Raw genomic sequence first — 12,442 nt, 5'->3', positions numbered from 1 at the left:
CCAGCTCCAGTCCCAGCTACTCTGTCCTGATCCAGTTCCCTGCTAATAATGTGCCTGGGGAAGCAACGGAACATGGCCCAGGTACTTGGGCCCCTACACCATGTAGGAGACCCGGATGAGGCCCTTGGCTCTTGGCATTGGTGTGGACCAGCTCTAGCCATTGTGGCCATTTGGGAATGAACCAACAGATCGAAGATTCTCTCTCTCTCCTTTTTCTCTCTTTCTGTAATTCTGCCCCTCCTTCCCTGTAACTCTAACTTTCAAATAAATAAATAAATCTTCCCTTTTTTAAAAAATTTATTTGAAAGGCAACGTTACAGAGAGAGCAAAGGAGAAACAGAGAGAGAGAGAGAGAGAGATCTTCCATCCACCGATTCATTCCCCCAAATGGCCGCAATAACTGGCACTAGGCCAGGCTGAAGCCAGGAGCCAGAGCTTCACCCGGGTCTCCCACAGGGGTGCAGGGGCCCAAGCACTGGAGCCATCTTCCGCTGCTTTCCCAGGCACATTAGCAAGGAGCTGGATTGGAAGTGGAGCATCTGAGACTCAAATTGGCACCCTATGCAATACCAGCACTGCATGGGCTTAGCCCACCATGCCACAGCGCCAGCCCTATAAATCTTAAGAAAAAACTTGATTGTAATGGAGTTTTTGTGTACATGATAGAAATTATTTCACTTTTCACATAAATTGTTCGTGTTTCTCTAAGACTGGAAGTTTTCAAAATACAGTAAATGCACAAAATGGGAAATGTGCTAACAAATAATTCTGTTTGTGGACAACAACATACTCTGCGCATCACTGTTCATCAGTGGCTGTGACTGAGACACGCATCAATTTTTTATTGTCTGCTTCTAAACAATATAAGAATATAACACCACTCAAAGGTTCCTATTACTTCTCAAAGTATTCTAGGCAGTAAGTTCTCACCCAATAGTTTACTCCAACTGCTAACAAAAACGGGATACTAAACAAGTAGCCAAAGAAAGTGTTGGGGCGGGAGGCAGAACATTGTTTTCATTCTTCTGTTCTCAACCCAATGCCCTCTCCCCAAATCCTGGTATGGGGGAGATAGATGCTAAAGGGCAGTGCAATGAGAAAGTGGTCTGAAACAATCCAAAACTGGAATAGCAAGCTCTCAATAAAGAGTTATTTTCCATGCTGTATTAAGATTTTATTCAGCTCCCTACCAATATGCCTGGGAAAACAACGGAAGATGGTCCAAGTATCCCTGTCACCCAAGTGGGAGAACTGGATAGAGTTCCAGGCTCCTGGCTGCTGCCTGGCCCAATCCCAGCTACTGTGGCCATGTAGGGAGTAAACCAGCAGACTGAAGAACTCTCTCTTTCTCTTCCCCTTTCCCCAACCCCATAACTCTGCCTTTAAAATAAATAAATAAATCTTAAAAAAAAAAAAAAAAAGGTTTTATTCAGAGACCTTTAGGAGAGAAAAAAAAACCTTTAGGAGAGAAAAAAATTTTTAAATTCCTTGCTGAAAACCATAAACAGCTACCCCATCTAAAAATACATGAGCAATAAACAGTTACTCCATTCAAATTCACAAGTTATAACAAACTGCAATTGGGTTAGTCATTGACATCTCACAATGCCAAGTCTTTTTTTTATTTTTATTTTTTGTAATAGCTTTTGTGTAACTGTGTGCATGCTTACAGGAGGGGAGTTCTTTTGTAATATCTATACAAGACACACAACTATCGCAAGGGATCCTAAGTAACAAACTCACAATTCAACTTTTGAACAGATTGCCTTGTATTGTACTCCCAAACTTGACCGTACATCATCAGAGATTATCCTTCCACGTTATACATCAAGGAAACATTTATGACTTATTTAAATGATTGCTGTCAAGTTCTTCACCAAAAGAATCAAAATTATGCAATGTGGCAAGCCCAGCTCTGCCAGCAGAAAGCTGTGCAAGGCTACCCATTGCTTAACCTCTCTGTGGCTGCCTTTTTGTCATGACGAGGAGGGACACCGTACCCAACCCAGCCTTTGCAAAGTGCTTTGAAATCCTGCAGTGCTGTCACAAGACTACCCACAGCCCTGGTAACCAGTTTATCTCAACAGCAGCAGCTTCAATTTGATTCACACGATGACATGCAGAGCTTCGGCATTGCCTCCGACAGCCCAGAATGAAGATTCTGGGCTGAGGAAGACGAGGGCTCCTTGGAAAATGTCCAAAGGTTCAGCAACAGGTAGATACCGATGTGCCTACTAAACCAACGCCAAATGCTTACAGGTGGACAGCAGAAAACGACTTCACTGCTGATGGCGCTGCTCTAGAGCCCCGCGGCTCAACTGTTTCCATCGCTTTATGTGGCTTCTCAAAGGGAGTCCTGAGTCACTAAGTAACTTCAAAAAAAAAAAAAAAAAAACTTGCAGATTTATTTCTCCCTCTAAAGATAACCAAGCACCTAATTCCTTGCAGGTTCTTATTCACTCAATTCAGAATAAGAAACATCGGAAAACACAAAACTGAACATTGCAGAGCACACATTTCCAGACGCAGATATCTAATAATTATTCACCAACAGTAGTAACATAAAGAGGTTTTGCCATAATATGCTGGACAGCAAGTAGTTGCTCACTTCTAAAAATACCAGCGGTGTAGAGTGTTGCCACCCTCCTCCTCAGCCCACAGCCCATGGCAAGCCTTAGGACCCATGACAGTCCCAGTATTATGGAACTTAGACTGGACCCCAGAACTCCACAGAAAACAGCATCCCAGGCAGCCATGACCAATCTGTCGGTACTGGCATTTTTCATCCCAGCTTTGGGGAATCCTCAACATAGTAGGCCAAAATACTGCAATTGATCTTTAAAGAAAGCCACTTTGTGGTACTTGCCAAGGCTAAAGTAAAACCTTCAATTAAACTATGAAAAGGTAAATTGTTCTTCCTGTAATAAAGGCAGAAAAACTATCTACAAACATCAGTTTTACTCTAGACATACGCTGTTCCAGTGAGCTATGCAAGTGGTTCTATATAGTAAACGTTTACATACATCTTTTTAAAAATAGAATCTGGCTTTATTCAGCTCAAGTTCTAAACCACTCCCTACCCATCACTCAAATGAGCTCTTTGGCAGAACACTGACACAAACACAATTCCATCTGCTAATTAAAAATGGGCAAGAAACTGTTAACAGGCATCTGTTGCATTGTTTGAAGCTAATGGGCAGAGACAAAGCTGAAATGGCTCTGCTAATGCAAACCCAGTGATTTCACTCATTTTCTATTTGGTATTTATGTTGGGGGGCTGGAGGCAGAGTGTTAAAAACAGCTTATTATGGAGACTAAAAGATAAGTGAAATATCATTCATATTCCAAAACAACGCTTTAAAACAGATTTAGAAAGTTATACAGCATTACACTGGGAGAAAGGACCATTCTTGTGTTAAGAATTCAAATTAAACAATTTTAACCTTAACTCAGACATCCTCTGAAATAATCTAATGATCTAAAATGCTACGAAAGGTGTTAACAACAACTCCCTGCAACACTTCACAGCTCTATTATCCTTTCACAATTCATCCATCCACCCATTCATTCATCAAGTCGAGCTGTCTTCTAATTCACGTCTGGAAGATTTAGAAGTTGACTTGGGGCTGGTGCTGTAGTATAGTAGGTAAAGCTGCCACCTGCAGTGCCAGCATCCCATGTGGGTGCCAGTTCAAGTCCCGGCTGCTCTACTTGTGATCCAGCTCTCTGCTATGGCCTAGGAAAACAGCAGAAGATGCCCAGGTCCTCAGGCCTCTGAACCCACATGAGAGACCCAGAAGTTCCTGGCTCCTGGCTTCAGATTGGCGCAGCTCTAGCTGTTGTAGCCATTTGGGGAGTGGGCCAACAGGTGGGAAGACTTTCTCTCTCTCTCTCTGTGTCTCTGCCTCTCTGAAACTCTGCTTTTCAAATAAATAAATAAATAAATCTTTAAACACAAGAAGAAGTTGACTAAGACTCAAACTCACAGCAATTGCACAAGGTAGGTATTGTATTATTACCGTGTATTATAGATGAAGGTACTAAGGCCTCCGAGGACCAGTGACTCACTCGCCAATGATCACAAGGGTAGGGATGGCAGATGCCTGGACACAAATCCAGATCTGACTCCGGAATCACTGCTCTGCTTTATTCAACACTCTACCCTACTAATGCAGAACAAGAACCAGTCCACTCATCTGGCTGGCCAGTGACAATAATTCAGGCCTTTTTCACACAAACACTGGGGTTAATAAAGGATCCATTTTAAAGCACCGTAACCACCATATATCCTGATTATCATGCCTGGTTTGCAAGCTAGTGGCTCACAGGCCCCATCTAATCACTCACAAGGCATGGCTGTTTGGCCCTTTCTGTAATGTCCCTCACATTGCTTTTGTTTGTTTTATAAATTGCCCACAAGTGTGGATTTTTATGAGGAATTTTCAGCTTATCTTGAAACAGGAGATTTTCTAGTGTAGCTACAGAAAAGCTGAAGCTGAAAAGCAGCCACTTCCGCCGGCAGGGAATACAGAGGCACTTCAAAACGCTCATGAAAAGAAGCTCAAGCGTAAATACGTGGGTCCCTGTCATCCACATAAGATTTAGTTCTAGCTCCTGGCTTTGGCCTGGCACAGTCCCCAGCTGCTGTGAACATTTAAGGAATGAACCAGCAGATAGAAGATCTTGGTCTCTCTTTCAAATAAAAGGCAGATAAACAGATGGATACATACATATACACATGAATGATATGGCTGGGGTGGGTTTTTGGCCTAGCAGTTAAACAGCCAATTTGGATGCCCCTGGCCCATATTGGAGTGCTTGGGTTTGAGCCCTGGCATCAGCTCCCAATTCTAATAATGCAAACCTTGGGAGGCAGGGATGGTGGCTCAAATAACTGGGGTCCTGCAACCCTTGTGAGAGACCAGCTTTGGCTGTTGGGGGCATTTGGGGAGGGAATCAGCAGATGGAAACTCTGTGTATGACTCTCAAAAACAAAGGGGAAAAAAAAAAAAAGACAAAGCTCAAGTAATTTGGTTCCTGCTACCCAATGGGAGGCCTGGATTGTGTTTCTGGCTCCAGACTTCAGCCGTTGAAGGCCTTAGGGAATGAACCAGCAGATGGGAGAAATCCCTCTGTCTCAGCTTCTCTTTCTTTCTGTTTTTCTGCTTCTCAAATATTTTGAAAAACAAACAAAAATAAAAGATAGTTTATTTTGGTGCAAACAGCTCTTGAAATCTATGCATAATGTTTTCATAAGTGCATTTTCATCAACTTTCTGAAGGCCCCCCATATGTACAGATTTCAAAAAATGTTTGTACCAACATAAATTAATCTTTTCATTCCATTTTCCCACAAACTTTCGGAAGTACCCTTTGTACACTGTCTGCTCTACCAGAGTCTAGACCACACCCTACTAACTCCACTCTGGGCCCACTCCCCTTATTCATAGTTCTCACCTGACCCCTTTGAGTTTGCAAACCCTAACCTATCAGTAACAGTTTATAATCTCTCCTTGAACTTCCCCTTTTCACCTTTCCATGCCTACATTTCAGAAGCTTGATGATGTCACAGGTCACAGCATAATTTACCACCTAAAGTCTACTTTCCCATCTTCATTCCAACCCTCTTTCTCATCCTGCTATGAAAACTTTCCTGCAAACTTCTCCCAAGTAACAATTCTCACACACATAGGAGAGCTGACCCCCAGAAGGAGCTGTGCACAGGCAGGCAGAGCTCATGACTACAGCCAGCCTCATGCCATGCCAGCGGCCCCCAGGTCTTCTACTCCAGGTTCCACGTTCTTCTCAGTCCATTTTCAAATTCAATTCAAAAATCAGGTTAAATTTTGTCTTGTCTTCAAAGACTAAACTTGCTTCCCTCTCTACAATAATATCCAAATTTATTCTTCTCCAACAAGTTTCCTCTGGATCCAAACGACCTTGTTCCCTGGCCAAGGAACCTCCTCTCTGACTTGCTGCCCTGCAGAACAACTGCCGAAGCTCTTCATTAAAGGAATCATTCTTAAGACAGAACTGTGTGTGGAACCGAGACTCAGTTTCCCCACGCCCACCCTTTATGTGCAGAAAGCCTTTCTGCATACAGGAGCACACTTCCTAATCGGGAAGCATGACACTCTGCTTTTACTGAACTGGTGTCATTTTCCATGCTATCACTGGGATGGGAAGCCTACCAACAGCTTTGAAGGAACACAATGACATTAAAATAAGCCTTTATGTACAACATGTTCAAGCTGAACTTGCATGTTCCCTGCATATTTTTTGGAGAGTTGAAAGAAATCAAGGAAAACAACTATGAAAATTAAATTCAACTTGCTCCTCATATCTTATATCTCAGCCAAATGTTGATATCATCTTGGATAAAAATGTAAATATGACAAAGTTTATTTTTTTCAGTCAATAAGTCTTGATAAAAGCTTTGAAAGTCTACCAACTCAAAACAGTTTTTAATTTTAAGCAAGGGTCAGCACTTTTTCTACAGAAGACCAGAGAATAAATATTTTTAAGCTTTGTGGGACACATATGGTCTCTGTTGCATACTCTTCACTGCTTTATTTTTTAATAATCTTTAAAAATGTTCTTTAAAAAAAAAAAAAACACAAAAACAGCCTGCAAGCCACATTTGGTCGATGAGTGTAGTATACAAACCCTGATTTTAAGGAATGCGAACCTGGGGTCCAGCACTGTGGCATAGTAGGTTAAGCCTCCGCCTGTGGCACTGGCATCCCATCTGGCCGCAGGTTCGTGTCCTGGCTGCTTGTCTTCAGATCCAGCTCTCCACTACAGCCTGGGAAAGCAGTGGAGATGACCCAAGTGCTTCGGCCCCTGCACCCACATGGGAAACCCAGAAGAAGCTCCTGTCTCCTAGCTTCAGATCAGCTCAGCCTCTGGCCTTTGTGGTCATTTGGGGATTGAACCAGTGGATGGAAGACCTTTCTCTCTGTCCTCTCTGTCTGTAATTCTCTCAAATAAATAAATAAATATATCTTTAAAAAAAAGGGGGGGGGGGAGATGTGAACCCAAGAAAAAAAAACACAGTATTTCAGAATAAAATGTCTAAAAGAACTCTAATGAGACTAAGCTATGACAATTGCCAGCATACAGCTATCAATGATTTCATTAGTGGTTTTGCAGGTGGAAGGAATTTTAATGGCAGGATACACTTTGATCTCCTAACCTGAAACTACAGACACAGAAACAAAGGGCAAAGGACAACAATGTGCTGAGTTATCCCAACATCAAATCCTATGGGACTCTGAGTCATTGCAGTAACATTTAATATGTGAGAGCATTACAAAGTTCATGGAAAATGCACATTATGAAAAAAAGCACCAATTTCAAAATCTTTTTTGCACCAAAATAAATTTATTTTTTAATTCCATTTTCTGTGAACTTTCTGAAGTACTCTCATATTTCCCTAAACAGATGTGGCTAATCAAAGTGGGACCATCTTGACTTTCCCTACATATAGATATACGGGCAAAATCTAATTCTTCCCTGGGAAAACCGAAGATTTGGATTTACAGAGACGACCAGACTGATCAGAAATAGCAGTAGTGTAATTGTGGGAGTGACACACACTTGGCCTTGGGGATCTGCTGCAGGCTCTGCTATAACTAGTGGTGTGACTTTTTAAAATTAATTAATTTTAATTGACACACAGTAACTGTACATATGTATGGGGTACAGTGTGACATTTCAATACATGTACACAACTGACCAGGGTAACTAACCCAGGAGGTGATTTTTGAGGGTCAACTCTACTTTCATTGTTCTTATCTGTAATACTGAGGAGGAGCATAAAGTAGATAATTTCTAAAACTCTTTCTGCTGTCAAACTATGACTCTACTAAATAATGAAACCACTCAGGAAATATCTAACAGGAAGAAGGGGGCAGGGGAGAGAGCAGAGAAGCAGCTTAGATTAACCTGTTAGAAGAAGACGCGGCTATGCTACTATGCTATCTCTTTTTGCTCCACCAGCACTTTGTTTGGTTTAGGGCCATTTCAAATTGTATCAGTACTGAAACGCACTCACATCCCATCAGAAATATAATATATAGCTAACTGCAAAGCTTTTCCTAGTTGACTTACTATATTATTTTATAATGGCTTTTTTGAGTCAATCAAAAAGTTTTCAATTTTCAAACATATTAATTGAAAGGCTAGTTGGTGCCAGGCAGAGTCTGTAATTTCAAATGGGTAAAACATCCATTCCCCATAGCTAACAAGGATTATCTATCTAATATCCTGGAAGATCCCCAAGAAGTCGGATGAAAGAAAATCTACCTTCCACCACCCTTGTGAGCAGGAAGGAAATGAGGGAGCTATTTCAGAGAAGAGAGCAAGATCTCAGAGAAATGAGAAGAAAGTGTGAGACAAGTGTATTTGGAGTCAAATGACTAATTGTCTCTTTCCTTTCATGCTGACAGAACGCCTATCAAAACAGTTGTCTAAAGATGGCAGATTCCCATGTTAAAAACGATTTAAACATTGCAAAGCACAATTAAGCTTAAAACGTATCTTCATGGCAAGACACAGACACGCACCTCTATCTAGCACAACGCACACTCCAAGCCTAGGTGTGAAGAACCAGACCTTTGCTATGACCCAGGGGATGCTTCCTGTGACGTGGACGAGCTCATTAAGTGTGGTCAGCCGCACTAGGGTGGGCCTTGTCCAGCCTGCTGAGAACAGCACAGGAGCTGGGGAGGGAGTGGCCCGCCCACTGTGTCCTCTGCAGTGTAGTCACCTGCGGATGGGGTGAGACTTGGGCAAATGGATATGGCTGCTAGAGATGGGACTATGTCCATGTCTGTGTTTGCAGTCAAGCGGACACTTTGCTGAAATGGTCTCACCACTCACCTGACCAACTTCAGTTCAACTACAAAGCGTTACGGTTTAGGAGCATAAATTCTGCTATTTGAAGACAGCAGCGTGCCACCACTTCCTGTTGGGGCTCTGGGACTAAATAAGAGGCATGGGCTTTTCCCCTCCTCCACATCAAACGAAGACGTGGCCCATGGCCTCTTCTTACCATCTCCACCACGCAGAAAATACAGAGACCCACAGCTCCCAGGAGATGCACCCCAATGAACGCCTACCTCCTCTTCTAAACTGTCAGAGGACACTGGGTTTCAGGCTTGAACAGCCTCAATCTTCCAAAGAACCTTGTTTCCATCACAAAAAAAAAAAAAAAAAAATCTGCTCATGAAAAGTAATTTCTTAAAGCTACTCTTTTGAAATGAAGAAGATACCCTTACAGGAAATGTGGGACAAAAATGAAGGGGAAAAAAAGAGAAAACTGACCAAACTACTCCAAGCAACCAAAACTTATCCCAGGAGCTCGGCAGGGACAGCATCCGAGAGATCTGCTCACTCTCCAGGCGGGAGGACGCCTCTGGGAGGGTCACACACAGGAAGCGCGGAAGGCCACCCACTCGCGTGATAAAGCTCACGGGCTGCACTGCAGAGTGCGCTCATCAGTGGGATGGAGTTTCGTGGGGGTTTTGGAAGGAGTGCCCGTGTCCAACGTTAACGCCGTCAGTTGCTGTATCAGCTCCCACCAGATCTCTTAGGAAAACACTTGAGAGATGACATTTAGAATCTGCTTCCTCAGAAAAGAAAAAGTCCCACTCAAGACTGACTGCCAAGAACTTGCAAACTCAAACTTCCCCACGCCCAGACATCACAACACCAAGGAGGTTTCAGGCTGTTCAATCAGTACGAAACAGGCCGGAGTCAAGCAGCAAACCGTAGGCTCTCTCGGTCTTGAACTGAAGAGGGCTCCATACTCAGGTACTTTTTTTTTTTTAAGGCAATTATCCTCACAAACACAAGTACATAAACATACTTATTACCAAAGTACAAGCTTTCCATTATTTCCCAATCCAGAAACTCATGCAGAGAAATATTTTAAGAACCATTTAAGAGATGTCTAAATTAGCTACTTCTAGAGGCCAGAAACATCTCCCAGACGGCCCAAAACCGATTCTTAAAGTACTTAATCTACTGTAGCCATTTAACTACTGAAGTGAGGTTAAGGACGCTTGTACAGCCGGGTAAAACCAACTTCGCTCCGCTTTTCAGTTTCTGATAAGTTAGAGATCTTTTTACCCGAACCCATTTCTTCCAGTAAAAAGGGAGGAAAAAATTAGCGTTGCATCAGTTGGAAGTAATTGGGGTACCGGTATATTGCAGGTTGTGATTGATTTAACAAGTCATCATTAGAACCGAAACAAAATATACAGAGTGGCAACAGAAAGCAAGATCAATTCCTTGGTTCAGAAGTTGTTAAGCATTCAAGTTCCCAATTAAAAAAAAAAAAAAATCCAGCCGCGTTGCTTCTCAGGAGACAAGAAGGGGCGAGCCCTATTTTCCTGACCACATCACTCCCCGAAGTCAGCAATCCCCTTGACGCCCGTGCACACTGGGAACAACTCAATGCTCCACAGATAGCATTTCATCAGTAGTCACTTTCTGCTTTCTCCTGCACTGGACCCAAAGCAGCAGAGACAACGGTAAGCCGGAGCGCCCAGTAAGACGGGGAAGTCCCGCACCCCTCTCACTGCCCACCTTGTCCGCCTCGCCTGCCCGCTGCTGCGTTCCCTTTCCACCCGCACCCCGCCCGCCTTTACTTTTCCAACCAGGTAGCCTCATCCCCCCTTCCTCCCCGCAACTCTTCTCCTGCCTGCAGTTCTCCTCGGCCTCCCCCCGCCCCCCAATCTCTGCCCGCACCTCTGCAGCCACCCCCCCCCCCGCGCGCCCTCCCCTCCGGATCATTCATTCCCCTCAGCCCCCTTCTCCCCGCCGGGTCCTCACCTCCGTCCCTTGTGTCCTCTGCCCGCCCCTCTCGTTCCCCCAACCCTTCCATTTCCCCTTCACATTTCCTTTCTCTTTCCTGCCCTCTAATCCATTCGCACATCCACGAGCCCCTTCTCGCTCTCCGCGGGATCCCCGTGTCCCCTCCTCACTCTGTCCCGCTGGGACCCTCCCTGTCAGCCCCCGCGCGCCCCCGTCGCCCCAGTCCTCCCAGTCCTGGCTCCTCGGGTTCGCCTTCCCCTGCCCTGGCCCCCAAGTTCCCCCTTCACGCCCAGGGCGCACGTCCCCCGCGCGCCCCTCTCCCTCACGCTGTCGCCCTCTCGCACGGCTCCCGCCGCCCCGCGGTCTCCGCTCCGGGGGCTCCCAAGCCCCTCGGTCGTCCCTCCGGCCCCTTCGTACCCACCCTCCAGGTCTCACCCCCGTCCCGGGCCGCAGCCCCTCCCTCACCGATGGTGGAGATGAAGGTGGTGTTGAAGGCGTCCTCGGAGAAGCGGAACAGGAGGCAGGTCTTGCCCACCCCCGAGTCGCCGATGAGCAGCAGCTTGAACAGATAATCGTACGTCTTCGCCATCTTCTCGCTCCGGCCCTCTGACCGGGGAGCTCGAGGAGGCGGCGGGGAGAAGCGAGGAGGGGGCCGCGGGAGAGGGGGCGTGCCCGCCGCGCCGCCACTCGCCCCGCCCCGTGCCCCGCCCCGCCCCTCGGAGAAGGCCTGCGCTCCCCGCCCCGCGTAGCCAATCCGCGAACGCTTCGTCATCACCGCCCGCGCCCCAGGGGCTTCATGGGATTTGTAGTCTCTCTGGCGGGGCGCTCGGGCGTGCCCAGCGCGGACAGTCCAAGCGACCCCAGCAGATAAAAGATGTCTGGGTGGGGTGACCGGGTGGAGTAGGCGGTGCCGCCGGAGCTGGGAAGGGAGGCTCCGTTTCGAACTCTGCTCTCGTCGCGCCGCCGGAATGGAACTCCGTTGTTTCTTTGTGTGCGGAATCTGTCTCGCAGTTCCCACATCTCTTCCGCCGGGACCCTGAGTGGAGATGCTCGTTTTCCTCGGGGCTGCCGGGACGCAGCCTGCGATTCTGGGCCGGGTGTGTTATTCGTCTGCTCCCCCGGCTAGCATCCGCAGCAATGCCCTTGCGCCCCCTCCGCAGCCCCTCTGCCCCTGAGCTGGGCGGGAGAGACCCCCGTGCTCACCGGAACCTTCCTCGGGCCCCTTTCTCCACGTCTCAGGCCAGAGCCAAAGTCTACGCCTCCCGGAGAGCATGGGCCACGCAGGCCGCTCCCTGCGCCCTGCAAATCCGAGAAGGCTCGTGCCACACATCTGCGCCCTGCAAAATTTCGGGCCTCGTGTCCTGAGAATTTAGAGGATAAGACTTTGTTTCCGTCTGGGCTCCGTCTCCTAGCTGCTGTGACAAGGCACGCGGGCTGCACGGCGGCAAGGTGTATTGAAAACATGCTACTTTGGAGGTGTGCAGAGAACATTAAATGAGATCCTGAAAAAAAGTGAAAGCACTTTGTTCCGTTCATCCCCCATCACTCATTGGTGACAAATGACGAGGGAATACTGTTATATGCGACTCAACTCTTTATTGCACATCGTCTGACTCATTCCT

The 12,442-nt window shown here is 46.1% G+C and overlaps 1 protein-coding gene across 1 annotated transcript in view; it reads right to left on the bottom strand.

Annotated features, from left to right (window-relative positions):
• The window catches only part of RAB8B (RAB8B, member RAS oncogene family), an 85,442-nt gene extending 73,916 nt beyond the window's left edge, over positions 1 to 11,526 (bottom strand). The window contains exon 1 of the mRNA XM_002718184.6: positions 11,286 to 11,526. Coding sequence (XP_002718230.3) covers positions 11,286 to 11,409 — 124 coding nt within the window. The 5' untranslated portion in view covers positions 11,410 to 11,526. The remainder of the gene's footprint in view (positions 1 to 11,285) is intronic.
• Between the last annotated feature and the right edge of the window lie 916 nt (positions 11,527 to 12,442).

The sequence above is a fragment of the Oryctolagus cuniculus genome, chromosome 12, assembly GCF_051225735.1.
Source record: "Oryctolagus cuniculus isolate XC-2025 breed Fujian yellow rabbit chromosome 12, ASM5122573v1, whole genome shotgun sequence".
Lineage (NCBI taxonomy): Eukaryota > Metazoa > Chordata > Mammalia > Lagomorpha > Leporidae > Oryctolagus > Oryctolagus cuniculus.
The sequence above is the reverse complement of the archived record's forward strand: the minus strand, read 5'-3'. Positions and strand labels throughout refer to the sequence as shown.